The sequence below is a fragment of the Neofelis nebulosa genome, chromosome 6 (assembly GCF_028018385.1).
Source record: "Neofelis nebulosa isolate mNeoNeb1 chromosome 6, mNeoNeb1.pri, whole genome shotgun sequence".
Classification (NCBI taxonomy): Eukaryota; Metazoa; Chordata; class Mammalia; order Carnivora; family Felidae; genus Neofelis; species Neofelis nebulosa.
Window position 1 is genome coordinate 47,940,564 of NC_080787.1, and position 27,189 is coordinate 47,967,752.

The following is a 27,189-nucleotide window of genomic DNA, read 5'->3' on the forward strand; positions in this document are numbered from 1 at the left end:
TTAAACCTGCTTAGAACAGTGCCTGACATAATAAGCATTCAGTGAATGCATTACTGTTACGTCCAGGACACCATAAGAAACTAGCAACTGTGATTACTTCAGAGGAGGGGAACTGGTGATAGGGACCCTTTTTACTCTGTACCCATTTGTACCTCTTCTAATATTGTTTTAGAGTAAAAGGAAAGAAAATACCCCCTGTCTCCTAAGAAAAGGTAAAGCATGTTTAAGTGCAGTAGTCTAGACATGATCGCTATTGGCTTTGGGAGGTGAGGAGAAGAAAGTCTAGGGACAGAGAGAGCTTCTTCAAAGAGAGGAAAGTTTTCAAACCCCTTTTACTTTGCAACTACTAAAATAGTAGTTTACAAAATTTGACCAGCTTCTGTCTGTTAGACTGATTACATCTACGCTCTTTTTATTTCCCTGTGGTCAGAATTAAGCAACGATTAAATGGTCAGTTCACGTATTTATGTCTTTGAAGCAACTGCCCTTCCTTTGAATTTCAGGCTATGGAAGGCCCCTGAAACCAGATTTGAATCTCAACTCCTTCTAGTCCTTTAACCCTCCCTTCAGTAAACAGACAAACCATCTGCCTTCCCCTGTGATTTGTTTGGGTCTATCGTTTTCTGTACTTTGTCTGAAGTCCCCTATGCAGGGGCTGTACCAGCTTGGTACTGTTCACTACAACATTTGTGAAATTCATAGAAACTATTAAAAATGTATCTCCTTTTACAATTAGGAAGTCAGTGATTGGAGGTATGATGGCTGGTGTTGTTGGCCAATTTTTAGCCAACCCAACTGATCTAGTGAAGGTTCAGATGCAAATGGAAGGAAAAAGGAAACTTGAAGGGAAGCCTTTGCGGTAAGTTCTCCAATTAACTGATACCTTTCCTCTCCCCCATCATACTTTGAACACTTACCTAATGATTTATGCATTTTTGCAATCCACTGTTCAGTAGAGACATTAGTTCTGACTTCTTCAGCTTGGAAGATATATTCATTAAGAGGAGAGTTAACATGGATCATTTCTTTGCATGTTAAGGTGCACGTGTTCTCTACCAGACAAATTCTATGCGTGCGTAGCTCTTAGCTGCTTTTCCCAGCCAAGTCAGCTAGACTTGTCTCCTGCTACAGCTTTTGATACAGCGTCTGATCACTAAAATTTGCCCTAGTGTGAATCCCAATTTTGCCGTTATGGGTTACTGCTGTGGAGGTCACTTAGCACTCCTCGTCTCTGTTTTTTCATCTTTGAAAAGGTTAATATCAGAAGGTTTGCATGACAGATTGCCTGGCTCATCCATGTCTAAAAGCTAGGCTTCATTCCCTTTCTCCCTGAAAGAAGGGAAATAGCAAGACTGACCTTGCAAGTTCTTTCCACTTCCCTAATTCTGTTCCGTCTCTTTTCCCCAAGTTGAAGGAAGGTTTTCATTTTGACTTTGTGATATAAAATTCTCCTATGGCATTACTCTACATTATTGAAGTCTGCCTTTCTTCAAAGGTTTTATGTTAAATAATTTATGAAAACACCACTTGGACTGTCTCCCTGGAAAAAGGGCAAAACCTTAGAGATTGATAGACCTCTGTCAGAAAAGAGGAAAAGTGCAGGATGCCTTGGACTGAGTACAAAGAGGTCTGCTCCTCTGAACACTGCAGGTCTGTGACTGGGCCAGAGGGGAAGGAGGCTTTGGCGGCCCCTTCGAGAGCCCACCACTGACCACTGCTCTCCATTCAGCCCCTCCTCCAGCTGGCTCCGTGAAAAATGAGGTTGGGCTTGGCAGTCCACATCCCCCTTGAGCCCTGCAAACAGAGAGAGGACACCCACCACAGAGGACAAAAGGGTACCACTCTGACTTAACCGAGCAGTTTACAGAATCCCAGGGCCCATTTGATTGTCTTGTAACAACTTTGAGTTAATTACTAAGTAGCAGGGCACAGCTATGTTGCCATGGTTGGATATATGGAGAGAATTATTGGGATCCAGAAAAATCTGACTTTTTAACTAATCTCCTCAATTTTTCCCCCTTGTCTCCACTGTTGGAAATTTTTGGTTTGATGTAGTAGTAAAACATTTCATGTACAGAACATCAACCTTGGGGTCACACATCCTGGGATTCATATCCAGCCTTTGCCACCTTTTAGCTCCAACCCTAGTCAAGTTCCTTAACCTCTCTAAGCCTCAGTTTCCTCAGATGGAAATTGAAATATTAATACATATTTCATAGAGTTTTCAGGAATAAAATTTATTTTATGTATATAAAAAGTCTTGTGCTTAATAAGTGCACAACAGATTTTAGCTACAAGGGCCATCATTTGTGAGTATCACTTCCCATGTAGCATAAGAGCCATTATGCATGCCCAGTAAATATGTCATACTATCTTTTTGCCGAGACTTAGGGAATGTAATGCCTAAGTAAAAGCCACTCAGCTAGTAATGGTAAAGGAGGCATGGAACTCCAGGTCTTTCTGACTATATAAAACCCAGACTTTTATTTTATAACAGAGGTTTCCAGATTTGATTCATGGTTCAGCCTCATTTTTTACTTGTGTACCATAAACAAGAGCAAAATCAGGATAGGATAGTAAATTTTTATAAAGCCATAAGTACTCAATTTTAAGAACTCTTATATTATGACATTACCCTCCCTACTCTTTGGGCTAAAAATGTCATTTCCTTTCTGAGAATATTTGGGGATTGATTTTGTAACGTTATTTGGTGAAATTACAAAATTTGCAGGTCTCACGTAGTACTAGTAAAATGAACCCAGACATTTGATAGCTTCCCTCCTGGATTTAATATGTGCGTTGATGGCTAAATATCAAGAAAGGAATTTTAACCTGTTTAATAATCTGAGAAGAGGATGAGAGTTGATAAAGACTTCAGTAAAAAAATGTTTAAGTCAAATGTCAGCTTTTTTTCCCTAAAAAAATGTGTTTTTTTGGAAATTGACCTATATGGATTGCTTTAATTTCTAACAATTCTGGATAATTAAGATGTTATTTTACTCCAAATCATAACAGCTATAGGCAAAGCTTATCCAGCTGCATTCCATGCACAGAAATGCATAGAATTTTCATATTTAATTATTATTTTTCCTTTAGATTTCGTGGTGTGCATCATGCCTTTGCAAAAATCTTATCTGAAGGAGGAATACGTGGGCTTTGGGCAGGCTGGGTACCCAATATACAAAGAGCAGCACTGGTGAATATGGGAGGTAATGGAAACTTTATTGAATTCTGAGAAGTCATACTGCCTTGATCACCGTAAGGTTAAGCACTTACATCGGGGAAAATGAAATTTTTTTTATCAGTTTTAGTAATGTATATTGGCAACAGTCTTATTTTATGTTGTTAATATTTTAATTGAATATTTTCCCTAGAGCATTTTTACTCTTCTCCATGGTGATCTATGAAAAGGATTTCCTAAAACAAGCAAATTGTGACAATAAGGATATTAAGACTAAATAATTTCTGAGGTCTCCTCTCCACCTACACCCTCCTCTAAGACTCAAAGTGGCACATGTAACCATGTGGTAATCACTCTATCCAGACTGTCCAAATCGTTCCCCCAGTAACCCTGCTCCTACTGCTGTATAACCCAGCTTGTGCAGCCAGGCACCCCAGGCTGGAAGCCTGAACATTTCCTTAACTCATCCTGTCCCTCACCTTTGATATTCAGTCACTAATTGCTTCTGTCTTCTAAATATTTCTTAAAAGCATCCCCACCCAATACATAACACCATAGTGTCCTTAAAACCACCATTTTTACAATACTCACCATCAAAGCCACATAGCTAGAGCACTGACACAGCCATCCAGCAGATGTCATTCTTTGTCCTCATTATTTGTACCCAATACCCAGAGGGATTTATCGAAAATACACATCTGAACATGGTACTGGGACCCTTAAAACCCTTCACTGGCTTCTCATCCCTCACAGAACAAAGTGGAAATTCTTCATCACATAACTCAGAAAGTCTGCACAATCCAACTGGTGCTTCGGGGAATTGAGCAATTCATTGACGGAGGAGTAAAGAATGAAGTAGAGAGTCACGAACTAGAAGGTTCCACTGCCTACACATATCACACTGTTCTTCACCTCATACTTTGTTCTTCCCTCTCTTCTTCTATCTAGTTTTCTCCTGCAGATCACTTAGCACCAGCTGAAGTGTCTCTCCACCATGTGATTTTCCTGAACCCCACAACCACCCTGCCCTAGCCACGTTGTGTTAGATGTCCTTTCATGTGTTTCTGAAGTTCCCGGTGCTTATCTCTGTTATTGCTTGTACCTCATTCCATTGCTTTCTAGTATATGTTTATCTCCACTAGATTATGAGTTCTCTGAAGGCAAGGACCATGTTTTATTTATCATTATTTTCCTAGTCCCTTAACATGTTGTCACTAAACAGTTGATGAATGAATTAATGAATGAAAGAATCATTTCTAAGACCAAAATTATGTGATTCTAGGAAATTAACAGATAGCCTTTTTGAGGGGTGTAGGAACATATCACATAAACCTCAAAGAAAGCAAATCTGTTTTCTTATTATTATTATTTTGCCATTTCAGTCCATCCATGTCTACTGTATCATACTTGTGGATATTTTGGTATCAGGAATCTTGTCTGATTGTAGTTTCTCAATTCGATGCTTCAAAATCTCTTGTAGCTCAGATTTCTCTCCTAGGTTCCCAGTTATTTACTCAGAATGTTCACTTAGGTTTTCTCAAATACATTGCTTTGTGTCCAAACCACACTCATTTATCAAACCACTTCCTTCTCCATTCTTCCCAATCTCAGAATATGATAAAATCTTCTCATCTGACCAACGCAGAAACCTAAGCATGATTTTTGTCTCTTTCCTTTCACTTCAAGTCCAGCCACTTCTGTCTCCTAGCTAAATCTCACATCCACCTACTTCTTCTTGTCCAAGGAGCCACTCCTTTGTCCAAGTATAATTTATCTTCCCTCACTGGATCACTACAAAAGCCTCCAAACTGGTCTCCCCATACCCACCCTACAGCCATTGTGTGCCACCTTGCATCTGAAAGTGCTCCCATCAAGGTCACCAATCCATCATCTTACTTAAAACATTTTAAATTGGCCAGTTCTCATTTTCACCATCTCCAAAAATGTCAGCAGTGCTGACAGACAGAGTGTTAAACCCAAAATGTTATAGTCCTCTTTGACCCCTTTCTTTCGCTCTCTATACAGTCTGCGGGCTAATCCTGTTGATTCTGCCTTTAAAACTTGTCCTGAATCTGACCAGCGCTCCACAACTCCCTTATCCAAAGCATCATCATCTCTTCCCAGAATAAATGCAATCGTCTCATGTCTCATCTGCCTTGTCTCCCTATAGTCTCCTCACAGCCAAATAAGCAGAGTAGTCCTTGTAAAGAATAGCTTAGATCAGTTCACTGCTCTGCTCAAAACCCTCCGTTGGCTTCTGTTGCTCTCCATCTCTGGACTCGTACTTCTCTGACACTTACTTGCTTCTGTTAGACCAGTATTCTTGCTGTTCCTCTAACGCACGAAGCTGACTGTCACCTCAGGGATATAATGCATACTGTTGTTTTTCCTGGAACACTTTCTCTTAGATTATCTCCAAGGTCTATTTTCTCATGTTTTCTTTAGGCTGCTGCTCAGATGTTATTAAGAAGCCTTCTCTGATCACCATCTTTAAAATTGATATACATCCTTCTTCTCCACCCTCTGGTCGTCTTATCCCCCTTGCTTTGCCTTATTGGTTATTTGTATCTGAAATGCCATGTGGTTTACTTCTTTGTTCACTGTTCATCCCTCAACAAAGAATGAGAATTTTGTTCGGTTTGTCCATGGCTCTTTCCCCAGCGTCTAGAATAATGCCTACCACATGCTAGACGCTCACACATTTAGTGAATGATCAAATGCATCCATCCATTCTTGCCTCTTTACAGTTCACTTCCCTGTGCTTCACTGTAGGTAATCTTCATAAGACTCCAGTGTTGTGAGATACCACTGCCCTGTTTAAAACTCTTTAACAGCTCTGCATTGTCATTAGGAAAGAAAAAAAAAACATAAAAAGCTTAACAGAGAGTAATAGTCAGGACCTTTTATTATAAGTGACAGAATTGCAACTCAACTTAAATTAGGATTAAAAAAAGGAATTTATCAGCTCAAATACTGAGAAAGGCCACCAGTTGAGCTGACTTTATGCTTAGCTGGATTCAGATGTTCAAACGATATAATTGAGTGTCTGTCTCTCTTCCTCTTCTCCTCCCCCTCCATCTGTGGCTTGCTTTCCTCTGCTTGAGAACAATAATGGTATCTTTCATTCCCGCCCCCAGCCTAACATATTCACAACATGAAAGACATTTGTTGTCAAATGAATGAATATTCCAGCCTTCTTTTTCTTGTTAATTGCCAGATTTAACCACTTATGATACAGTGAAACACTATTTGGTACTGAATACACCACTTGAGGACAATATCACGACTCATGGTTTATCAAGGTAAGTGATTATTTTAGTTTGATTGATTTTTTTTGTGTGTCACTTTCCTTGCATATTTGGCATCAATTCTAACCTTCTGTCTCTTTTGATTGAGAATCTAGTGATATTGGGGCGCCTGGGTGGCGCAGTCGGTTAAGCGTCCGACTTCAGCCAGGTCACGATCTCACGGTCTGTGAGTTCGAGCCCCGCGTCGGGCTCTGGGCTGATGGCTCGGAGCCTGGAGCCTGTTTCCGATTCTGTGTCTCCCTCTCTCTCTGCCCCTCCCCCGTTCATGCTCTGTCTCTCTCTGTCCCAAAAATAAATAAAAAACGTTGAAAAAAAAAATCTAGTGATATTACCCTTAGAGTAAGGTGATAGTACAAAGGACAGATTTTCTTTACAAAGGACAATTTTCTTAAAGATAGTTGCAGTTATTATGCTAAGTGAAATTAGTCAGAGAAAAGACAAATATCTCATGACTTCACTCATATGATGACTTTAAGATACAAAACAGGTGAACACATGGGAAGGGAAGCAAAAATAATATAAAAACAGGGAGGGGGACAAAACATAAGAGACTCTTAAATACAGAGAACAAACAGGGTTGCTGGAGGGGTTGTGGGAGGGAGGATGGGCTAAGTGGGTAAGGGGCGTTAAGGAATCTACTCCTGAAATCATTGTTGCACTATATGCTAACTAACTTGGATGTAAATTTAAAAATAAATAGATTATTGGGGCACCTGGGTGGCTCAGTCGGTTGAGTGTCCGACCTCAGCTCAGTTCATCATCTCGCAGTTTGTGAGTTTGAGCCCCGCGTCAGGCTCTGTGCTGACAGCTCGGAGCCTGGAGCCTGCTTTGGATTCTGTGTCTCCCTCTCTCTCTGCCCCTCCCCCACTGTTCTCTGTCTCTCTCTGTCTATCAAAAATAAATAAATGTAAAAAAAATACATTAAAAAATAGATTGTTAAAATTAAAAAAAAATTGTTGCAGTTAAAACGGGGGAGAGACAGAGGTGCAGAATGTTTCATATTAAACCTTTCCAAATATTTGCACCTTGATGGGACCCTCCTGGGGTCAGATTCTGGTGATTCAGTTCTCAAATTCAGTCCCACAGATATGTTTGAGCATCTTTTTGATAAAGGCACCTGCAGGGCTCTGCAGTGGGTACAGAAGGTAACCCAGGCTCCTTTGCAAGGAGCTGACCAAGGGGAAAGCAAGACGAGTATAAAAACAACATAAGGTAAATGCTGAAAGAAAGTGATTACTTACTGTAGCATTCAAAGAGGAAGAAAAAAGTAACCATCTGGAGGGGCCTATAAAGAAGACAGGATTAGCTAAGTGTTTTGAAGGGCTGGAGTGTTGACAGAGACAGGAAGTAGAACACTCCAGGAAGGAGCAGTACCTTAATCTCTTTGCAACACAATTTCAAATTATCCATTGGAGTGGTTACTTTATAAATATCTAGTATCCTGAACATTGTGATGATTTTATTTAGCTTCTGATCACGTGTCCAAATTCCAGGACCTTTATGCCATTTAAAGAACCCCAAAAGTATATTAATAGTGTCAAACCAATGACATTTGGAGATATAGAGATAGAAGTCATTCCTCATTTCAGATTCACCTTAATATTCCTTGAGTAGCTTTTCTTTATTCCTCCACTTTAAATATAAGTGTTATCCTTAGCGCTACTAGGGCAATCTCTGTATATGTCTTTGCTTACCATCCTTTCCATTCCAAATTCTCACCCACGTGTGTTCCCAAGCTACACCATACTTTCTGTAGCCAGTAGTCTGGCCTCCTCTTTCAGAGGAAACTGAGGATTTCGGCTTCCTTCTGCTTCTTACTTCCATCCTTGTACACATATGTATTACACGTGTACCCACCCTTACCATCTTTCCTGCACTGTCTTTGTTCATGCTGTTCACTCTGCCCAGGAGTCGTTCGTCTCCCATTTCGACCTAGTCAGGTCATCTTGTGAGACTCTCTCATCTTTCCAGACACTGTGTGTTCCAGTGTTATGATCTACTTACTCTAGGAGCAGGATATTCAGATCTGTCCTGGGGTCCCACACTGATATTGCCACTCTTTCCTTTTCATTGTCTTTCTATCCAAATGGTCTCTGAAGTACCACACTTATAACCAAAGAACCATGGATTTCCCAGCGAGCGTAAATCTTCCTACCGTATACTACTCCACCAAACAGGTCTGTCTTTTTTGGAAAGACATAAGATTTTCAGCTATATATATTCCAGCCCTAATCTGAAATAACATAGTCTGATTATTCTCTAATTCAGGTTTTAGGAAAATGAATTCTCTAATTCAGGTTTTAGGGCATTTGGTTCATTTTTGAGCTCTACCCACCAGATCAGGTTTTTTAATGGGTTGATATGAATATGTGTGGTATAATGAGGCAGCTCAAAATCTGCTAACCATGAACTCTAAGTAAGTAAACAGTGCTGTGTGATCTGGAAGTTCTGGATACTGTGTCATAGAATAAAATGAATGCTCATGGAGGCTTGAAGGGGATTGCAGCTGTACAATCAGAGAGCTTTATATGAGCCATCAACACCAAGGGAAAAATGAGTTTGATATAAATAAAAATGATATAAGCACTGAACTGCGCACTTAAAAGTGGTCAAAATGGTAAATTTTGTGTTGTGTCTATTTAACCACAATTTTTAAAAATGGTGTAAGTAAAAGTACCTCTCCCAGGGTAGAGCAGGAACAGTAAAAGACAAGTCAGGATTTTAGTGAGGTGAGAAAGCAGGTGACACGTTATGTTTAATAAAGAAAGCAGAGGAACAGTGGAGAGTTGAATTAATGGTCAGGCGATGATAAAGAACAGAAAGGCCAGAATAATCTTTTTTTTTTTCTTATTTTTTTAATGTTTTTTTTTTTTTTGAGAGGATGGAGTGGGAGGGAGGGAGGGGGAGAGAGAGAGAGAGAGAGAGAGAGAGAGAGAGAAAAGAAGAAGGAGAAGAAGAAGGAGGAGGAGGGGGAGGGGGAGGAGGAGGAGGAGGAAGAGAGGGAATCCCAAGCAGGCTCTGATCAGGCTCTGCTTTCTGACCAAAGTGGGGCTCAGTCTCAAGAACCATGAGATCACGACCTGAGCCGAAACCAAGAGCTGGACTCTTACCTGACTGAACCACCCAGGCACGCCTTTTTTCTTCTTTTCAAATCATGAGGCTATTGAGAGGTAAAACTGGCTAGTTTACTCTCTGTGAAGACGATACATGAGCATGATTATTTAGTTCATCCTTGAGAGGATCACTTTCTCTGAAACGGTGCTGATGGAATATCTGACACTGGTCTTGCAGATAGCCATTGGGCCTTCTGGAGAGATCAGAAGACTCACCCTGTCACTTTCTGTCCATTATCACTTCAGCTGTGGCCTGGGCTTCATTTGGGGGTATTACTCGCAAGGAGCGATAAAGGCCAATAGCAAAAAGCAGCAACGTCCATTTCAGTGCAAGTAGCTTGAGCAAAATCCATGTTCCTTTTATTGCCCTATCTTTTCATTTTGACCCTAGATACCAGCTTATTTGAGGCCTCTTTAACACATTATTTGCTCTTTCAATGTTTATTTTTTTAAAGAAGTCTAGCCAAAGCACACTATATCCTTAGGTGTTAGTTAAGATTTTCTGTGTGAAAATATGAAGGTGTATTAAAATTGATGGTATTAAGCTTTCAAAGAATCTGAACTAACAGGGAAGAATATGAAAAGAGCAGTTGTGTGCACCTACTGGAAAGTATATGGTGAAACAAGAGCTCTTCCCACATAGACAATGGCTGTTATGTGGACAGAGACACAAGGAGTTATTAGGTCACTTGCTGTAGTATATGAAATAGGCTGTATGTACGTGACATACAGTTGGCTCATTTGCTGTAACATGAAATAGGTTATATGATTTCCTTCTCTCGAATTCAAGTATTTCTAAAGTAATTTTCTCCTTTGAATTATAAATCCTGGCTGGAAAGAGGTAGACAGAGTCTGGGTACTTCCTAGAGTAAGAGAGAGTATGAAAATTCCTAAGGTAGCTTCAACTTCCTGCCATAGAGCCTTCAGAGATTTCAAAAGCCTTGGCACAGAAGCCAGTGGTCCCTTCCCTGTATTTGTGAGGTATTTGATGTCCTAGAAGGACCTAAAAGTTTTCCACGGTTTTCCTTTCCAGCTTTCCATTGGCCGTTTATGTTTGTAAGCCGTTATGCTTACTGCCACGATCCCAGTCTGCAGATTCGGCTTCTGGGACATGGGACTTCCATTCTCTATGACTCAGGTCAACCACCCTTTTACTCATCATATGTCTTTCTCATGGAAAAGTTTCAAGAAGTTCATGGGTTTTCAGTGTGTGGATGCTCATGCTCTGTAATTGCCTCTCATGCCCACATATATAATGAACTGCCGGTGGTTTCTTCACTTCTCAGTCTCTTGATTAACTTCTCAGTATCTTCTCAGAATCTTGATTTACTCTGCAGTAGGCTGACCATATCCATTTTGTCTTCTCTGAGTAACTGACATGCCATGTTCAAGAAGGAGTGATTAGCCTTGGTGGATAAAGGAAGAAGGGATAAGCCTAAACTTCTTAGCCCTTATGCCTGAACATAGATTCAAAGAAAAACAGGAATTTTCCTACTAGATGGGGGTGCAGAACATTCCAAATGGAAGAACTGAAGACACGGAGGTGTTACATAGTATGGGAAGTAGAGAGAACTACACTTCGTTATGTTGTTAGAGCATAATGGGCAAAGAGGGATGTGATTTTGGAGTAATGTGTGCGGCAGCCAGTGTAGAAGCTAAATCAGGTAATAGGGAATGAGTCTTAGATGCCTCTAAGTAGGGAAAAATGACATAGTTAGACTTGTATTTTAGAAAGATCCTTTAGGCTGGCGGGAAAAGGTAAGGTTATTATATTCAAATCAAATAGCTTAGTGAAGTGAGGCTTAAACAGTGGTCAGAGTGAACTTTTTCTTATTTGTTAACTATTAACCAAAGTAGGTGATTCCCTTGCTTCCGATCCTCTCGATGACTTCCTTTCATATCTAGGATAAAATCAGACTCCTTAAATAACCTTCATGGGCTGATCTCTGCCTGCTTCTTTAGTCTTTCACATGGCTGGCCTCCCTCCTTCAGGACGCCATAGCCCTGCTGGCCGCCTTCTGGCTGTTAAGCACACCAAGGGCACTTTCCGACTCACGGCTTCTCCTGGGCTGTTCCTCTTGCCTGCAACACTCTTCCTCCGTGTCTTCACACGGATGCTTCTCACCATTCAGGTCTCGGTTCTGCTGCTGCCCCAGAGCCTCTCCCCGGCTGCCTGTCACCCAGTTACTCCCTAGCACACTGTCCCATTTTGGTTTTTTTTTCATTGCACTTACCTGCATCTGAAATTATTCATTTCCTCTCTGCCCCTTCCCAACTAAGTGCCTCAGGGACAGGACCGGGTGTGTCTTCCCCACTGCCTAGAAGAGCGCCTGCCACCAGCAGGTGTTCCGTATATACTTGTCGACCGGACATTATTTTTAGTTTTTCTTTTTTCTACCTCTTTAGTGAATTCATTAAGCATTGACTTTAAGGTAAACTAAGATCATTATGAAGAATAATACAATGATACATACATTCTTTCTGTCTACATATCAAATTTCCCTTTCTCAAAATTTAGAAACCCCTATGTTTATTATCTTTCAAATTCGTTTCTTTGTATTTACAGTTTATGTTCTGGACTGGTAGCTTCTATTCTGGGAACACCTGCTGATGTCATCAAAAGCCGAATAATGAATCAACCACGAGATAAACAAGGAAGGTAGATAGAAAGTCTTTGCTATTCATGTGTTCGAATGTCTGTAATAATAATGTTTCTTTAAGATGTTTCCCTGCATTTATTCTTGTTAGAAATGAATACATGTGTTCGTGTGTTCAACCAGCAAACTGTTTGTATGTAATTTCTTGCTCTTTGTCTGAGGGAAAAGTACTGTGCATTTGAGGATATAAACTAATTTAATGATCATATTATTTAGACACAAGGTATTTATTGTGATTTTATTGTTTTCAAAGAGTTTATGAAAATATACTCTGCTGAGAATTTACAGAGCACTTTCTTCAGAAGCTTATGACTTACAGGTAACACGGAGAATTTGATTTGATATAAAACACTATATTCTCTCTGGAAGAGATCAGGTAGAGCGAATTCTAAGTATAAGACTAAGGGTGGGATGAATCAGAAGAGTCAGCCTTAGACATCTAAAGAAAATACCTTTAAACTCAAAAGAGGTGATTTATATATACTGAACTACAAATAGTATTTGTTCTAAGCTAGCAGAAAATATTTAAGTTTCATTAGAGTAAGTTTGCTTAGACTATTTTTTATTTATGTTTTCTGTACACATCCATTTACACACAAGAAATTTAGTAGAACTGTCTTCTGTCCTTTTTAGGGGACTTTTGTATAAATCATCAACTGACTGCTTGATTCAGGCTGTTCAAGGAGAAGGATTCATGAGTCTATATAAAGGCTTTTTACCGTCTTGGCTGAGAATGGTAACGTCAGGTTTTTCCTTTGTTTTTGTTTTCTTTGTACTTAAATTGCTTTTAATCTGTAAATATTTTCCCCTTTCTCTTTTGGTTTTTAGCATGGCTCTGCCCCCAAACCACAATTCTTTCTCTTTTTTTATATCTTTTTTTGTTTTCTTTTTACCTCTCCTCAGAGTCCTGTTACCTTTCTTGGTAGAATAAAGTAAAATAATTCAGTTACATCCAGAAATAAATAAGTTGATATTCTGTTGTTATAAAGCCAGAGGAGAGGGTTTTTCTGCAATTTAAAAACCTTTAGTGGTCTATTTAGTCAAAGTACTGTAGTCTGGGACAGGTATAAAGATTTTATGCTAGAGACCATTCCTATGGAAATGTTACTGTTTCAAACAAATTTTTGTTACTTTGATGGCAAATGTTGCATTATCCGTTAATACTTATCACCACAAAGCTCTGCTTAGTAAGAAAGCCTTATGTCATTTTTATTAGGTCTGGATGTTATTTTTTATGGAGGTGGACAAAGATGTAGTGTGAGACCTACTCAAGTAACAACATATATAATAAACACAGGGTACTCAAGGATTTTGTAAGTTGGAACATGTTTGAAAGACTGAGTCGTGCATTTAGAAATTCAAACAATCAGTACGTTACACAATATGATAATATTAATTGAGCACCTACTCCATGCAAAGCCCTGTACTCAACGCCTGGTTTGGGGGGATGAACAGAAGAGTCTCACCCCCTGCCCTAGTGCCAGAGCTGCTGGTTTGATAAGGGCCAAACACTGAATAAAAAACTGGAAGTGATGAGTGGTAGAAGAAAAGTGCATGGTGCTATGGCAATATATAGCAAGTGCATACAGCCTAGGCCTGGAGATTAAGAATACCTCCACGGACAATGGACTTTAGAATTGAGTTTTGAAGAATGGGTAGGACTTAGCCAGGTAAAAAGAGCAGAAAAAAACATCCTAGGTAGAGGGAATCATTGGAATGGACAGAGAACACGAGGAGTTCGAGGAACTGAAGGAAACCCAGCCGGCCGAGGCATGAAGACATGGAGGAGAGAGGTACAAGGTGAGGCCAGAGAGAGGCAGAGATCAGTGTGGGAAGGGTCATAGGACCCATAAGAGTGAGGGGCACCGGCTTGATGATATGTGTATTTTTAAAAAGATCATTCCAGCTGCCATGTGGATTAGAAAAAGGCCAGGAACAGTAGTAGATGAGACATAATGATAGTGTGGACTAGAGTATCACAATGGGGAAAGAAAAAGATAGATCTACAAAATAATTTAGGAGAAAGCAAGGAGCTAGAAGCATGACAAGCATGACTGGATGAGGAGGGGAAGATGGTCAAAGAAAGCAAGAAATGCTGGGTTTCATTCCCAGATTCCCAACCTGAGCAACGGATGATGTAATATCCTAACACGGAGATCATTTGTAGGGATGATTTCATGGTAGAATAACAAGTTTAGCTCTAGATTTGTTAAGTTTTGAATACTCATAGGACATCTAAGAACAGAGGTCTAGATAACTAGCTTCGTATATTGATCTGGATCTTACAGAAAATATGGGGATGGAGATTTAGAGGGGAGCACTGTCTACAGATAGATGGGAATTGAAGCTCTGAGAATAAGTGACATCACCAAGCAATAGTAGGTATCTATTAACATGGATTTAGTAGCCAAAGCCCTGGGCAATAGCTGGTCCAAAAGTGTACCCAAGTGTAAAACCTTATTTTGATTGTCTAGATTGTATCTTGAAATTATCTCAAATCTATGGATGTTTCTTAATGGAAAGGAGGATTTTGATTTGGCCTGCCATGAACCAGGCACTATCGTAAGTGCTGGTAGCCCTAGGGAATAAGTTTTTTGCCTGAGAGGAGCTTATAATGTGATGGAAAATGTAGACATGTAAATAGTGAAAATTACAGAATAAAGTTAACATTATTAAATCACTTGGTAAGAGCACCAACACCGTGCTAATCATTTTCACGGATTAACTCACTGAACTCTCCCAACAATCTCTTCAGTAGGTTATTGTGATTTCTCTCTTAGAGAGGAGTAACAAAAGCTTAGAGTATAAAGAACTCAGCCAGGCTAGGTAGTTATCAATTCGTGGCATCAGGGAGGCAAACCCAGCAAGTCTGACTCCAGAGGACATGGTCTTGCTAAGCAGTTTGTATTACTGCTCTACTAGTGGTATAAACAAAATGTGTTGGGAACACGGGTAGTGAAGTAAACATGGCTCTGACTGTTTGGGAAGGCACAAAAGTCTTCTGCAGAGGTACGTTTGATCCGAGCTTTGAAAGATCAATAGGCATTTATCAAGAAAAGCAGTATGAGCCTAGAGATCAACTCATGCGTGGACCCGGTAGGTTGGGGCAACTGCAGAAAATTCGGTGTAGCTGGAGAATAGGTCCTCAGGGGAGACGTGGTGGGACAGAATTCTAGAGAAGTACCTACGGACTGGGTTATAAAAGGACCTTACCGGGGTCAGTTTGCTGGTTGAGGTAAAACCCCGGAGCAAGCAAGCAGCTGTTTAATCATGGGAGGAAAGTACTAAGGTTTGTTTGGGGACAGGACTACTTTGGCAGCAATATAGAAGATACATTTAAAGCCAGGACCCAAGAAAGGAAGTTTTATCCGCGCTCTATCCTGGAGATGATTGTAAAAATGGAGCAAAGACATATTCTAGAGACATATATGGTTAACTCCATAGGACTTAACTGACTCCATATAAAAGGTGGGGAGGGAACAAAGGAAATGGGACTTTTGTAAGTCTAGTGTGGGAGACTGTGAGGATGGTGAGGCCATTGGTGAAAAAATCAGGGGCAGGAGGCGTGAGGGCAGGGAGAATATCCAAGTCCAAAGGAATACCGAGACCACTGAATCTGACCCATTCTCTTTGTGCGTGAGACTCAGGAAATATAAATGAGAAAAAAAAAGAGTACTTCATATAGGACAGGCACTGTGAGAAGTCTTTGAGAACCTAGTAAAACAGGTGGTGTTATCCTCATTTTTCAGGTGAGAAAAACATGGCTCAAAGGATGAGACGCTTGCCCAAGTTCATTTAGCTGGTATGTGGCAGAGCTGGGAACTAGCTGTGGGTCTGTTCAGCTCTGAAGCCATGCTCCTAGCTAATACAGTGTAGTGAATCTCTCAAGATCCCGCAGGTAGCTATGGAAGTCGTCAGGGAAAAGAGACAGTGCGTGCTGATAGAGAGATGTTCCCAAAACAGCTGGCTAACCAGCAGAGATCTCCAGGGTGGCACTGCCTTGTTGGTCTGCCACAGTGCATGACCCTGAGCTTAGAAACCTGACTCATGAAACCTCCAAGTAAATTGGCCTTGCAAATACAGATTCACTTCGACCGTACTCGTTGAAACTGGCGATCGGACCACGGCACTGGCCCCTTCACACTGAGAAACACACTTGGCAAGTGAGCCAGACGCTGAAGTCCTTTGGACAGTGTGCTTCCTAAATTCAAGCTGTACGTGAAGGCAGGTCACAATCAGGAGGCTGCTTGCTGCACACAGAAAAGTAACAGGAAGAGCTTATTTGTAATCTTAGTATTTCAGAATATCGACCCAAGAGCCCTTATGTGTTCAGCCCCACAGTGAAAGGCATGGAGAAGGACTCTTTTGAGCAGTCACAGCAATAGCCAGACCAGAGCAGACCACATGGGTTCATATTCACTTGGATTCTTTACGGCAGCGTAACTATACTGGTGAAGAGAAAACAAGTGCACATGCACCACCTACGTGTGATCCTGCGCAGACGCTCCAAGGATCCCATCTATGTAGTACCCCTGTTAGTGGCTGTATGCTCTCCCTGTCCAACTCCCATTCATAGGCCAGCTAAACTCAAGCCCAGTCCCTTCCACTACGTGAAAGTAGTATGGCCTTGCTTTGCTCAATCCCTAATTAATATTTCTTTCATTCGCATACAGAAGTCTGATTACCAGAACAGTTAGGAAGGATTATATAGTCCAGTCTTAACCAAGACCTCTAATTCCTTGATCTGATTGCAATGATATCCGTGGCTCACTTGATTTTTGTTGTCACAAGGATATGATACCGTCATGGCTTCACCTTCTTTATTTTGTGTCCGTCTTCACACATTTAACTAATCAAGATGTGTTCTAAGCCCACCGGTAAAGTCTCCGTCTCCCATATAACATACTCCGTATTTCTAAACACGTGACCTAAATATTGCTTCACAAAGTGTCTAACCAAATACATTTTATAGTCTAATTGCTCAGGCTTCTATTTTGATTCTAGTGTGATAGTTTTTGTCTGATCTATATTACCTATAACCTATGAACTAAACCATACGGGAACTGGATCCAAGATACTCTTTCCCTGACGATTCCTTCCAGTGTTTCCTCTGTGATTTCCTTCCACGTTTATATCTTCTATTGTTGAGTAACCCCCTCCCCTTTAATTCCTTTTGACACAGTTATATCAAGATAGGCATGTCTCCCTGAGCTGGAAGCTCTTTTCTCTCTTTAATGGGAATTTTTCTATCCACTTTGTGAGAGATCAGGTGTTGAGTTTATGGTTTACATCTCAGGGGCTAATCTTCTGTCTTCAGTTTCAAGTTCTTAAATGTCTCCTTGTCCATCTCCACACAGAAAGTACACACAGAAGAGCCCAGCCTAGAATTCAGGCATGGCGAGTCCTAGCCTATTAGCTAGTAATGGTTCAGTGAAAAGAACCCTAGAATGGAAGCCAGAAGCCTGTAGTCTAGCTCTATCATATGTGAATAGGTATTCGATTGCCAAGCCTCAGTGCCCTCATCTGTAAAATAGGGGTGTCAGTACCTTTCCTTTCTATTGTAAATTGTTCAGAGAAATCTATGAAAAATAAGATATGAAAATGCTTTGTCAACTATAAAGTGCTCTCTAAAGGTGAAATACCAAAATATTTGTTTGCAGCCTAAGTGGATTCAAAATGACTTCGTCATTCAAAGATGTATATGCATATATGTAGAATATTCATAATCGCTTTGAAATACGCACTAACTTCTTTGGTTAATCTTTCAGACCCCTTGGTCACTGGTGTTCTGGCTTACTTATGAAAAAATCAGAGAGATGAGTGGAGTCAGTCCATTTTAAGCCCTTAAAGATGCAGCCCTTAAAGATACAGTGTTCAGTATCATTGAAATATGGGCACCTACAACACACACCCCTATTATTTCTACCTCTTTAGGAAGACACTGTACTCCACAGAGACTGTGATTTATAGGGGGCAGCACTTTATTTTTCTCTGGAAACCCAAGTTCTCTTTGACTCCTCTTTTTGTTCAAAAGCAATCTGGTTGGATTACACAAGGCCACCCAGTGAGACCCAGCACAGAATTTTCAAGAAGATTGAATCCTGAGCACTTCCCTTGGGCCAGAAGATTTGACCTTTGCGATGCTATTCTGTGCTGAGGAGCCTACTTAGAGAAGTGCCACAAGGGGGCATCTCAGACCTGAAGTAGACAATAGGAATGTGGAAGAATACATACATACTTAGTGATTAAGAAATACATTGAAACTGTTGTATTTTCAGCTGAAACTCGGGGATTCATTTTTGTTGTTAACATGCACATACTGTAAATTAAAGGGAGGTGACTGAAAATTCATGAATAAACATTTTGAGTCTCCCTAGTGGTGACGGAAGTTGATGTACCTTTTCTTGCCAAGAGGACCAAAAAAACGTCAATTTGACATGATGTTTGGATTTCAAGGAAAGAAGCTCCTTTCTGTCAGTGTCCCATCTTTAGTTAGATCTGCGTTATTGGTCAGCACTCCACTGCACACGCTTAGGACTTCCTGCCAGCCACAGACCGAGTCTTGATGAAAGCAGAGAAGAGTGTCTGCTCTGTTACATATGCCATTGCGACCAGAGTTTGCTGCTTGCTCCTGAGAATCTCGATACATAAGAACATGCAACTTGTTTGATTAACGCTTAAGTGAACAGCTTAAGTTGCTTGAGTTGCTCAAGCTTAAGTTGCTTTTCATAAAGCAACTTGTTATTATCATTATCAGCCTTTGAATTTTAAACCGTGGCATTTTAAAAGCAAGGCTGAGATGATGTCAGCCACTTTTGACAAGCATCCTTTCTTATCTTCCCTTCCTTAACACTAAGGGCCCGAAGGAGAGATAACTAAGGAATCATACTGAAGCCGTCTCTGGCCTGAACCTTACTCCATTTTGACAAAGCTTCCTGCCTAGTGAGAAGTATAAATTGCCTGTGATATACGGTTATGTCTCTAATCATCAGATCAAACCCTTTTTCTTACTTTAGAAAGGTGAGAGATTTCTTCAGATTGACCTGTATACCACCTGCTCCCACACCCACAGACAGTGGGCATTTCTGGATAGATGGATACAGTTGTAGGTAGAGGCTATGACTGTCAACATAGGAAAACTCAAAACGCTTAGACCCAAGAAAGACAGTGGAGTTGACCAAACAGAATTTGTTGTCATGGACATGGGTGATGTTGAGCCACAAAAAAAAAGTTTACAAGTGCTCTGTGGTTGCACTAATGTATAATCACTGCCATTTAAAAGAGGATGTATACTTTAAATACATATTTTAATGTGATGTACGAATATGCAGTGGCTTATTGTTTTTCTATGAAATTTTCAGATTGTGGAGTTTAATCAAAATCTGTTGGTGGTCTACTTTTCCATTGCATCTGTCAATCTGTGTGAATTGAGTTGTTAAATATATTTAAAATAATATTGTGTTCTTAAATTCCCAAGTGTTCTGCATTGGGACCACTTTGGGGGACTCTTGGGTTTTCATGTTTTATAACTTTTAAAATTAAGTAAAGACTGGATCAAAATATGCAAACTGGACCATGAAAAGTTTGTTTAGCTTTATTCTTTGAGGGGTTTGGGGGTAAAAACACTGCTTAAGTACTGAGTACTATTCCTTGATCTCTGGATTCGACATGAATAATTGGAATTTTTAAACCTGAAGTGACTCCTTGGGATCATCTGGTTTAACCTTCTCATTGTACATGTTGTGAAACAGAGGGCCAGAGAAGTAGAGATGTTCATGCTTATAGGTCACTTGATAGCAGAGCCTGAATAAAAATACAGATCTCCTAATTATTACTATAATTGGCAGTTATTATATTCTAATTAGGTATACAGCAAATGCCTTATGTTATCTTCACAACAACCCAGTCCAGTGCTCTTGAATCTTCTAAAAGTAGATTTTTCTTTACGGCATTTTTTTTTTTTTGTCTCGTACATTTTAAATAAATTTGAATGGTCTTTAATCCAAATTTTAGAATGGAGTCACCATGCCTTATCTCGAGCATTAAGACCCTCCATAATCTGACCAAATCCTTTATATCCAACACATATGTCTCTTCCTATTTCATACTTTTCCAGTGAAGTCATTTTCATTAATGTATCTTGGAATTTCACTTTATTTATACCAACTTGAAATCATCTTGATCTGCTTCAAAATAATCCACAGTAAATAAAAAGGAATTAAAATTTCAGTAAAGACGTAACCATTTCAATCTCACTTTCTTATACTACTACTGTGTGTAGTATTTATCTTCAGTATTGATAATAACTAACATTTAAGTTTGTTTCGCTTCTAGCTTCCGCATTTTTCTCTTCCCAAATGATTTTCTCTCATTGAAAAATATATAGCGATTGTTAGTTACATACAATTCTTTGTTCTTTATACATATAAGTGAATTAGCATATATATCTAAATAGAGATAACATTACTGAAATTTGATTTCAGTAAGGAATAAAGTATCTATCAAGTGCTCCAAATGCTATTTGATTATAAGCCACTAGTGGTGGGGCCATGTCTTATTTTTATATACGTCTTTATGCTCATTGGCAGCATTTCTTTGCTGTGAGGTACTCAACAATTTTTTTTTACAGCTACAGATAACATAAATCAATTAATTTTGTCTTCATTATTTTAAGAATGTCCATCATAAGACTAGTCTGAAATTTCTTTCACTTCGCTAAGAAAAAAAGGAAAATTCAGGGAGATTTTAAATGTAAAAAAATGCTATTCTGCCATCATCTTCAATTTTTTAACCACAACATTTATTTACAGTCAAAATAGTTATACATGTTCTTTTCTGTTTGTGAAAACAGATTACCTCCACTGGAAAAAAAAATGTGTATTTTAATATATGAGGGTTAAAAATTGGGTGGGAGGAGGGAAGTATTCAATTCTCTTCTCCTCAGTTAAACTAGGATTCTTTAAAAATGATTACCAAACAAATATATGTTATTATTAAATGCCAGGTAATGTGGAGGAATGATTGAGCTTGAATTCTAAAGACCTATATCCTACTCAGGTTCTACTTATGACAAAGTAGTATAACTAGATTAAGTCCTTTCAGTTCTCTTGATTTCCATTCATTTATAAGATGAAGTGCTGGAACTCTAGAATCTTCTAGAATCTTAACTTGCACATACTTGAAGGGGGCCATTATATTGATGTCATGTGGAAAAAAAAAAAAAACAAGATTAAAAATTTGTTGGGATTTGCTTTTTCCTGAATTTGATTAACTTCTCATATTTCAAGCTTGGCTAAGGTTTACTCAGGCCTTAAAGTACAATACAAATTTTTAGATAGATGGCCTGCGTCACGGGAAAATCCTCCCTCACAGAGTGGCAGACTCTTCTTCCTTTAAGCAATACTGGACACGTCACTCTACGTTCTTACCTTCAGCTGCCCCTCATACACACATAATAAAGGCAAAAATCTTTAATACCACGTCCGAGCCCCTCTCAATCTGACTCCAAGCCATTTTCCTAACCTTTGCATTTCACCGCATACCTGCACTCCACCTTCTTGCAAAGGCATTCCTCCACTTCTTTCTCTGGAGCTGTTCTTCACTTGGCCGCTTCTCATGCCACGTTCCCACTGTGTGCTCCCATCACCACTGCCAATTCATCCTCATGTTGGGGTTAAAGCCTACTTTAATATCTAGAATGACCTCCGGAGACTTCCACATTTGCAACACCTCTGTGCTCCCATTGCCTCCCCTCCTAAGAACACATGACTGTGTATATGGATTTATGCCTCCTTCCCCCGTACAGAATGAACTGCTTGCAAGCAAGGACCATGTAATACATCTCTGTTTCTCTTAAAACTCCAAATAGAAGCCACTCAGAAGGTATTTGTTGCATTCAGAGAATTTTTTGGGGGTGGAGAGAGAAAAACATTTATGCACACACAGGATTCTTTAAAAACGATTCCCCCAAAATATATATGATTACTAAATGCCAGGTCGTGTGGAGGAATGATTGAGCATCAATTCTAAAGACCTTATATCCATAAAAACTCATGTGTTGTTTTCCTCCTACCTTCAGAATAATTGTGTTGGGTCAGTAACACTTGATTTCATGAGATTCTTCACCAAACTAACTGTTTAGCTGCATTTTCAAAAGATTGTGTTTTTGAACATACGTAATTATTACAATGTTTATGAAGTAGTCATCAGTTTAATAGCTATTCCATAAAACTCTAGGGTTTAACACAAAGTATTTGGTGAGTTAATAGTTAATAATGGGACAAGTTTATATTATTCATTTTAGAGTGTGTATGGAAATTACATCACTATTTTGGCCTTCGTTGGTGCCATACAAATGCACATTTACCCGCTCAAGTGTTTTATTATTTCTGAATTTTGAGGAATACGTGATTATTTTTCTCTCCCCATACTTTACCCCCAACAGGCTGCTGTGATTGTCAACAGCAGCAGGAGCCACTTTGAAGGTTTGATAAAAGCAGATGAAGAGGCTTAAAGATGTCTGTTTGCTGAAAATATCTGGTAACAAACAGGAATATATGTGAGTAAATATAGCGCATTATTCTGATTTTTAAAATAAATGTTTTAAAAACGCCTGATGGGTTGTAAAAGGTTTTGTTGTGTACTGGTGCAGCTTTGCCCTGGTGTTATTTTTAAATGATGATAATAAATTTAGAGATGATTTTTAAGTCTTAATCTGTACTTTTCACAACTGAAATAAAAACAGGTTTAATTTAGATGTCAGCTTTGAAATATTAGCAAAAAGGATGCCCATACCTTGTCACTACAAGCTTGTTAATTTATAATAAATCCAGCTCTGCCATTGACCCAGTTTTCCTATTAATTCGGTTCTGCTGGGACTAGAAAGGATATCTAATAAATTACAGTGATGGACATGATCACTGGCTGAGGATCGAAGGGGAAAATACACTGGAATTCCTTGAAACATTGGAGAATCAGCTCTCCTTTTTAAATACCATATTTTACTTTGATTTCAAAATACTATTCCCGGGGCGCCTGGGTGGCGCAGTCGGTTAAGCGTCCGACTTCAGCCAGGTCACGATCTCGCGGTCCGTGAGTTCGAGCCCCGCGTCGGGCTCTGGGCTGATGGCTCAGAGCCTGGAGCCTGTTTCCGATTCTGTGTCTCCCTCTGTCTCTGCCCCTCCCCCGTTCATGCTCTGTCTCTCTCTGTCCCCAAAATAAATAAAAAACGTTGAAAAAAAAAAAATTCAAAATACTATTCCCTCCTGCTGCTTCCTATTTTGCAGTCTCTATTGGCTATTTCTTTGCTGCACAGTACTTAAATTTTGGTTCTTCGGGGTTCTGTTCTTGGCCCTCTTGCCAACTGTTACTCTCTCTGTCTCTCGGGAGAGTCCTGCAGTTCTGTGACTCCAGCTACTACACTTAGGCTGGGAATTCGTGAACATTTACCATTACTCAATAAATGGCAGATGCTCCCATCATCTGTCTTCCTGGTTCTTACTCGTTCTCAAGTTTTGATCATGTTCCCTCAGTTGCCAACCATATACCTCCTCCAGGAGGGCCACAGTCCTTGTGAGCTGAACTTTCCCAATATTACAACAGTACTTTTTGTACACATCTTTCCTCCCTGTCCTTTAAAATCTGGTCCTGCTCCAGGATTCTCTGTGGCACTACAAACTCACCAACACAACCAAGAAACCTCAGGACAGCCCTGGCTTTTTTTTTTTTTTTTTTTTTTATTGTCCCAAATGCTTAAATCTGTTTATAAAAAAGACCACTACAGACCAACGTCTTTTATGAACATAGGTGCAAAATTCATGAGTACCACTTCATACCCATGAGGATGGCTGTTAAAAACAACAACAGAAAATAACAAGTGCTGGTGAGAACGTGGGGAAACGTGGCTGATGAGAATGTAAAACTATACAAAACAGTGTAGAGGTTCCTCAAAAAAAAACTGAACATGGCATTATCTATCGTATGACCCAGCAATCCGGGTCTAGGTCCCTACCCCAAAGAATTGAAATCAGGGACTTGAACAGCTACTTGCACACCAATGTCCATAGCAGCGTTTTTCACAGAGCCAAAAGGTGGAAACCCAAATGTCTGCTGACAGACGATGTATGAAGGGATAAACAAAATGTGGGGTGTGTGTGTGTGTGTGTGTGTGTGTGTGTGTGCACGCGCGCGCGCGCACACACACACACACAATGTAATATTACTCCACCTTAAAAAGCAGGGGAATTCTGAGACATGCTGCAACACGGATGAATCTTGAAAACGTGGTGCCGAGTTAAGTAAGCCAGGCGGAAACGGACACAGACCGTATGATCCTACTTATGGGAGATAACCCGGGGTAACCGAATTCATAGAAAGGAGAATCGTGGTTACTAATGGGATGGAATGGGAGAGAATGAGAAGTCTGTGTTTAATGGCTACAGTGTTTGGGATGAGGAAAACGTTCTGGAGATGGACGGTGGTAGCAGGAGCTTAATCCTCACGGCACAGTGGTCTGATTTTTTAAGCTCCCTGTCCAACAGCAGAGCAATGCAGGGCAAATAAAGCTACCTCCCCCAGACACAGAAGAGGGGGGACATTGGGAACATCTAGGAAGATGGGAGGAACAGGTTCTCAGCCCATTATAGCCACATGATATGCCCTGACATTCAGGAGTCAAGGCACTGAGCCATGGAAGGAGGTTAGGGGACAAGTTCAACAGAAGACAGAAGTCATTTCCTCTATCTACAGCCCTGTGCTCTCTGTAAGGGTTTGGTTATACTGCTTGAGCTGAAACAGAGAATTGAAACCTCCATTATTCCGTGGGATGATCAAACAATTCCAGATGATAATAAGACCATTTTATAATGAACTCCTTCCTTCCACCATAAAGGACACAGTGCCAGATAATCTGCTTATTCTCTTGTTCAACATTTATTGCGTGCTGACTAAAAGTCCAGTACTGTGCTAGGCCCTGAGAATATAAAAAATGAGAGGAGTTCTTGCCTTTAAGAAGTTCATACCTGGGTAAAAAGGAGAAATAGTAAACAATTGCATGGCGTGACATCATATGTCACAAAAACTAAATGTAACAGAGGGGGCGGGGGGCTAGCCAGTTCTGCCTGGGTGAATAGTAGAGTCACGAAGAAGAGACATTTGAGCTACATCTTGCTATATTTTTTTAACGTTTATTTTTGAGAAGGAGAGAGAGACAGAGCACACGCGGGGGCAGGGGCAGAGGGACAGAGACACAGAATCTGAAGCAGGCTCCAGGCTCTGAGCTGTCAGCACAGAGCCTGACGTGGGGCTGGAACCACAAACCGGGAGATCATGACCTGAGCCGAAGTCAGAAGCTTAACCGACTGAACCACCCAGGTACCCCTAGATCTTGCTAGATGTTTTTAAATCAAATGTTTTTCTTCCATCATGAATATAAAACATTACAGAAAAATTGGAAACCGAAACTGAATTGTCAAGGATGAGTTTATCAGATAAAAATCTAACTTCTTAAAGAAACCAAATGATTCTTGTATTTATTCATCCAGCAAGTACTTACTGGGTCAGCCCCATGTTAGGTCCCAGGAATGCAACCAACATTTATTGCCACAAGGAGTGTTTAAGTTGGCGGGATGCCAAAGTGCTCAAAGCCAACGGCAACACAATGTGAAAGTGCCATTAAAAAGTATGGGGGGAGAAGGCTGGGGGATACTCAGTCTCTAGTCCCCTCAGACTGAGGGGATGCTCATTCCCTAGAGCATGTGCCTCTTGATCCCAGGGATATGAGTTGAAGCCCCACCTAGAGCTTACTTTAAAAAAATAAATATTAAAAAAAAAAACAAAAAACTTGAAAGAAGTAAGCATGGGAGGTTTCGGCAGAAGGTTACTTCTAACCTGGATAGATTGAAAACGCTGAGATTTAATAGCCCAGGATTATATTAAGAACTGTCTTGATTTTATTTACATTGTATTTGATGGTATTTCTTTTTCTTTTTTCTTGTTTTAATTTTTTTCATGCTTATTTTTTGAATTAGAGAGAGAGAGCGCAGGGGAGGGGCAGAGAGAGAGAGAGAGAGAGAGAGAAGCACAGAATCTGAAGCAGGTGCAGGCTCTGAGCTGTCAGCACACAGCTGGGAGGGACCAGAGAACCCACAAACCGTGAGATCATGACCTGGGTGAAGACCCACCCTTAACCGACTGAGCCACCCAGGCGCCCCTTGATGATATTTCAAAATGTGAAGGAGTGACACGAGAAACTCCCACGAACGTGACTGGCTTTGTGAATGAACAAAAATCTATTCTAGGCATATGTCTGGGAGCTACTCACAGTCCCCCTGACCACCACCACCCTGCACTTTCCCCTTCCACTCCCTCCCCCTGCAGTCTTCTAAGGGTTATCTTGCTAAGATTTCAATGAGGGAACAGAACAAGAGGACAGCCAAGAGGTCCCCTGCCGTAGTAGATACAGCAAGATACCAAGCCGTGTTTCTTCCGTTCCTCTAGACCTCCTTTTGTTAAGTCCAGTTCTGCGCTAGCCCTGTGAGTAAAAGAATAAATGCCTGCAAAACCGAGAAGCCGGAATTAGGCCAAAAAAGCAGAGAAAGTCAAGCCCAGTAGCTGTGGGGAAGATGTAACAGTCTCCAAATACATTCATACTTTATTGTAACCCTCTTAACAACTTCATCAATTCAAGCTACTAAACAGGTTCAAGAAGAGGGTAAGCAACTTGCTCAACGTCACAACACCGAATGGGGAATGTGCCGCACGCAAGCACCCCGCCCGCGGGACGCAGGGGCATCCCGGTCGGCCTCCGCCCTTGAGCCCCGGGCCCTCTGAGCGTTAGGCCCTAACGCTCAGGCACGTGCCCTCGGCGCCCCCAGGTCTCCTCCCGTTCCTTCGGAGCCTAGCATGGGCACACGGGGCTCCAGCAGCACTAG

General features: G+C 40.5%; 1 protein-coding gene across 9 annotated transcripts in view; it reads left to right on the plus strand.

Moving 5' to 3' along the window:
- The window catches only part of SLC25A27 (solute carrier family 25 member 27), a 30,956-nt gene extending 8,084 nt beyond the window's left edge, over window positions 1-22,872 (plus strand). For 4 of the 9 annotated variants that reach the window (XM_058734155.1, XM_058734154.1, XM_058734159.1 and 1 more), the window contains 5 exons: window positions 737-859; window positions 3,097-3,209; window positions 6,399-6,483; window positions 12,169-12,261; window positions 12,893-13,247. In XM_058734155.1, the coding sequence (XP_058590138.1) occupies window positions 737-859; window positions 3,097-3,209; window positions 6,399-6,483; window positions 12,169-12,261; window positions 12,893-13,190 (712 nt within the window). In that variant the 3' untranslated portion in view covers window positions 13,191-13,247. The other 5 variants (XM_058734158.1, XM_058734156.1, XM_058734157.1 and 2 more) reach the window with 5 other exon arrangements.
- The last annotated feature ends 4,317 nt before the right edge of the window (window positions 22,873-27,189 follow it).